The following is a 4,726-nucleotide window of genomic DNA, read 5'->3' on the forward strand; positions in this document are numbered from 1 at the left end:
AATTATTCTTTCCTTGCTGCTTCTAATAATAATAGTTATTTTAATCTTAATATATAGCAATAATAACAAATAGTGATATCATAATATTAGTAATATCATTTTTTGAATTTTTACTTTAATATTTTTTAAATATGTTGATTGTACAGATGTTTACATTGAGCAAATGAGTGTTTCATTTTCTATCACTATTACCGTACTTTTCGGACTATAAGGCGCACCTGAATATAAGCCGCAGCAGCTAAATTGAATGATGTGTACATATAGAAGCCGCACTGGACTATAAGCCGCAGGTGTTTTAATGTTTAATTACCATATGTAAGGGTTCGTGCACAGAGGGGATTGTCGGGAAAGAGATGGCTGTTTGAGGAAGCTCCCATTTATTAACATTTCAACAAGTTGCATATATAGCCTACAGTAGTACCATAACAAAAAACAAAGCTTACAGCGCTTGACGAGGCAATATCAATGGCTAAATTAAATGTGTTTTTTTAAAAGTGCAAAATAAAGTGCCTGTAACACGACAGTAAGCGCGTAAGCCTAAAGTTGCAGTAACACGGCTGCTTAAAATATACGGTACTTCCTCTATCAAGTAAAGACAGTCACAGTGATGCATTCAAGATCATTTATTCAAAAACAGCTGAAACATCAAATATAGGAAATATTAAAAATAGAACTACAAATATATAAAAAACACTGAAGTAGACCCAGGAAGTTGCGCGTGCCTCTGTGTATGTGAGGTTGAGTTAGGTCTTCCTTTCGTCTGCAATCCATCTGTCCCTTTCAGCATCATAAAAGTCAGACCGCTGGAACTCCCGCCACGTCAACTCCTTCTCCATGCCCTGTGCATTGTATAAGGAGAAGACTGGAGGGGCAGTAGATATACTTCCCTGGAACTCCTGGGAAGGATGCATGGGTATGAGGGCTGTTGGGACCCTGCTTCAGTGGCTGGTGACAAAACCTACAGAGACGGCCTGTTGGCAGCTGCACAGCTGCCTTCCTCTTCCCTCTCTCCTCTGCAAGCTTTCTCCACTCTGCCCCCCTCTGTCTGGCAGCCTCCAGCTCTCGCTCAAAACACGTAGTTGCAGCAAAGTTCTCACAAGACATCCTGGTGTCTTTGAGGCCTTCTTTAGCATAGGTCTTAAAGACCTTGGTGGAGCAGTAAAATTATTCGACCGTTTTTGACTGGTAAAAAAAATGAACTGAAGAGCCATCCCCAAGATATCGAGATTTAGGCTGACCGCAGGCTAAACAGTCTCATCGCTTTTTTGTGCCCTGTTCTTGTCCCAGTTCAAAACAACAGGACGACAGCCTGGCTCCACGTACTGCAGTCCAAATCTCTCCCCCGTGTCCCTCTTGGAGAGCTGCAGTGCTGGGTATTTGGACCTTCCTGTGACTTTTACAGAGTTGGTGTTAAGCTCTGAAATCAACCGGGGGTCAAACACGGCTGGCAGGTCCACATCTGGCTGTTTCAGGTCCACCAGCCTCTGGTAGTTCCAGCGCACAACTCCAGTCATTGCTTGGGCCTGGAATAGTTCACAGGACACCCGGTTGCCTGTCACCCATTGGGCTTGGTGTCCGTGGAAACCCTCCTGCTGAGAGGTGCCTCTCACAGGGATCCACACAGGCACGGCAGCTCCCTCACCCTTGTTGTAATTCAGCTGCAGGGTGCCACCATACCTGTAGAGGATTCCCTCTCCCACTTCAGGGTCGCTCAGGCAGCCAACTTGACAATAATGTCTTTGTTAAACTTGTTCCTTGAAACGCAAATGTTCTTGAGATTTCCAGAGGTGGCCTCTTCCAGGATAGCATCTGTGGTCCTCCAGCTGTCCCACAAGTGCTCCTGAGCCCCAGGTTGAAGGACCTTGAAGGCAGCGCAGCAGTCCCTAAAGCATTAAAAAGAAATGTCATTAAAGCTGAAAACCTTGTACAATATCTTTGTGCAAAATTAGTGTAATCATATTTACAGTATATAATATTTAACTTTAACTATTCATGTGTATTATATTTATGAAGAGTCAGATTACAGAATAAAATGCACAATTAAAAAACAACAACTAAAAAAAAAGAATCAACTGTTTTCAATTGAAACTTGTTGTTTATACCTGTCCACCCACTGGTAGCGTGCCTTCTCCACTCCAGCCACAGTGTAGCGTTGATACAGACCCTCATACAATGGGTTAAGGGACCTATCACACTCTGACTGCAGCATCACCCAGCTCAGGATCCTCCAGTTCTCATTCATGATGGCATAGGAAGACATGGTGCCGGACGACAGCACAACCTTCCTAGCCACTCTGCGAGTGTGATCTGACCTCAGGGCCTGACCAAAGGTCCCCTGAAGCAGCAGAGTAAGGAGCTCCTCCTGCCGCTGATACTCACGGACCAGGCACTCCACCAGTTAGAGAAGAGACAGAAACTCCACACCAGCCATCAGCATCCGAGTATCCACCAAATGGAGCCGGAGTGTCTTCCTGTCTGAGGAACCCAGTGATGGTCCTTTGGCCGTAGACTCCTGCTTCAGCATCCCTGACATTCTGCACACGCAGCAGGTAGGCCAGGTGAGGCCGCCGTCAGCTGCTTGGACATGTCCTCTGGGGATCTGCCGCTGCGCCTCATCTCATCCAGGACAGATTTGCAGACCGCCTTTTTGTGCGCCAGGAAGGCCGGCACGATGTTGCTGAAGCGCCGGGGTAGCTTCTCCAGCCACTGGGGCTTGTCAGCATGCCAGTACTTTTTGCAGACCTTGCAGGTGAGTCGCGAAGCTAAAATATAGTACTGGCCGCTAGTCCCAAGGATGACTCTTGGCCTTCCAGTGCCAGAAGAAACTACCTGAGGGTTCGGACAACCATAGAGACAGGGCCAAACACAACTGTTTCTCACCCTCTCCATGATCGCATGCTCTGGCTTCCAAATAAAATATGGATGAAGCTGATAGTACTTTGGTGAAGGCAGGTCAGAGATTGACTCTATGAGCTCAGGCTGAGGCGGATAACGCCACAGAGACAACATGTTCATAAGGTGTCTCACGGGACGGGAACCTGGCCACAGACCCAATGTTTCCAACTCAGTCTTCATCCAAATGTTCTGCTTGTGGGAGCAGGTCCAGTGGGCAACATCCTCACTATAGCCCGGGACAGAGGCTGCAGGCTGGTGTGGTGCTGCTAAGGGGACAGGAGGCACTGGGCAATTCAGAGCTGTAAAACACAGTAAAACACACAGTTACAGCAGATAAAATTGAATAAAGCTCTATATAAATGACTGCTTTAATACAGTGTCACAGATATCCATACCTTCATCGAGGACAGTGTCTCCCTGCGCTTCCACAGGGGCCACATTATGTGGTGATGAATCTGGGATGATGAGATACAAACAGGCAAGTGACGTATACACATTATACATCAAAATTAAGAAGCAGCATTGAAGAAGTTGTGAAAAATGAAAACAGAGACGATGATATCATTACTTAACTTTACCTAAAACGTGAGCGCTATACTGTATGACACCGTGACAATGTAATTTGTCAGAATTAAATGTAAGTTTCTGTGAGATACACTGGTAGTATAAGAATAACACATACTTTGTCTCAACACATTTGGCGCCTCCACTTCTATCCCGAGCTTTGGGGCAATGGCGAGCAGCTGAGGAGGGACCGGCAGCGGTGCCTTCACTGTGGCTGAAGGATGAAAGGCCAAAACAAAAATGAGGGTATATATATACAGAATATGTATGAAAAAGATTCAAGATGGATCCAAGTGAGGAGTATAAAAACCCAATAACCTTTCAGAGGAGCAGGTCCATCGGGTGTGGACACAGTGGCAGTTGGATAAGTCCTGTGGGCTGTAGAAACAATCCTGTGTCATGTTCCTCAAGTGTTAAGTTGTGTCACGGTTTGTGAAACAAGCAGGACCCAAATGCAGATTTAAACTGAAACTTCCTTTATTTCAAGGCTATGATATTTCTATACAATGACAAACAGAACACTCACCGCAGAACTAGTCAGGGAACAAGACGAACCGACCAAGACAGACAGACAACCCAGAACTTAAATACACACAAGACTCAATCACACAACAAGACACAGGTGAGGAGGGAGGAGAAAACACAGGGGCCCAGGTGAACATAATCAGACAATTAGACACACCAGGGAAACTAATGACAAGAGGAACACACAGGGGAAAGGACCAGACCATAACCCAAAGGGAAACATGACATGGAAAACAGCAAAAACACCCAAACAAAACCTACAAACTATAAACGTGACATAACATGAGAATCGTGACAAGTTGTTTCATGCTTCACAATCTGTCTTTACCTGTTGTTTCTTTAACAGAATGAAAATACCCCGTTGTATTAACTTGTGAATCAATTATTTGAAATAGAAAAACATAATGTCTATATGTGTTTGGAAACAGGTAAAGCAGAGAAACAGCATACATATATAGCAAGCACACCTTTCATTCAAAGGTGTGGCATGATATCTTAGAGGGTAAGAAGCTAGGTTTTCTAAGCCACTGCAATATTTAAAATGCCAAATCCTTGTATGACAGTCTAAAAAAAGCATGCAAAAACCTTAGCGCTAACAACACACAGAGTTACAGACAAACTAACAACTATTGCAAAAACAGTGTAACAATATCATAAGTGTTAATTCAGTCGTAGAAAAATAAGCCCCACTTACGTTTGATAAGTTTGACATGATATTAGAACTAGAAGTCGACTTATGTCA

At 44.4% G+C, this 4,726-nt stretch overlaps 1 protein-coding gene across 1 annotated transcript; it reads right to left on the bottom strand.

Moving 5' to 3' along the window:
- Positions 1 to 354: 354 nt before the first annotated feature.
- On the bottom strand, positions 355 to 4,458 carry LOC307034596 (uncharacterized protein; the record flags this gene model as incomplete). The annotated part of the gene is made up of 6 exons (XM_079673427.1): positions 355 to 1,883; positions 2,103 to 3,194; positions 3,291 to 3,350; positions 3,578 to 3,673; positions 3,778 to 3,837; positions 4,452 to 4,458. The coding sequence occupies 5 exons, from the start codon at positions 4,456 to 4,458 to the stop codon at positions 2,518 to 2,520; spliced, it is 900 nt and encodes a 299-aa protein (XP_079529553.1). The 3' UTR covers positions 355 to 1,883; positions 2,103 to 2,517.
- Between the last annotated feature and the right edge of the window lie 268 nt (positions 4,459 to 4,726).

The sequence above is a fragment of the Notothenia rossii genome (genome assembly GCF_949606895.1).
Source record: "Notothenia rossii genome assembly, chromosome: 3".
Taxonomy (NCBI): domain Eukaryota; kingdom Metazoa; phylum Chordata; class Actinopteri; order Perciformes; family Nototheniidae; genus Notothenia; species Notothenia rossii.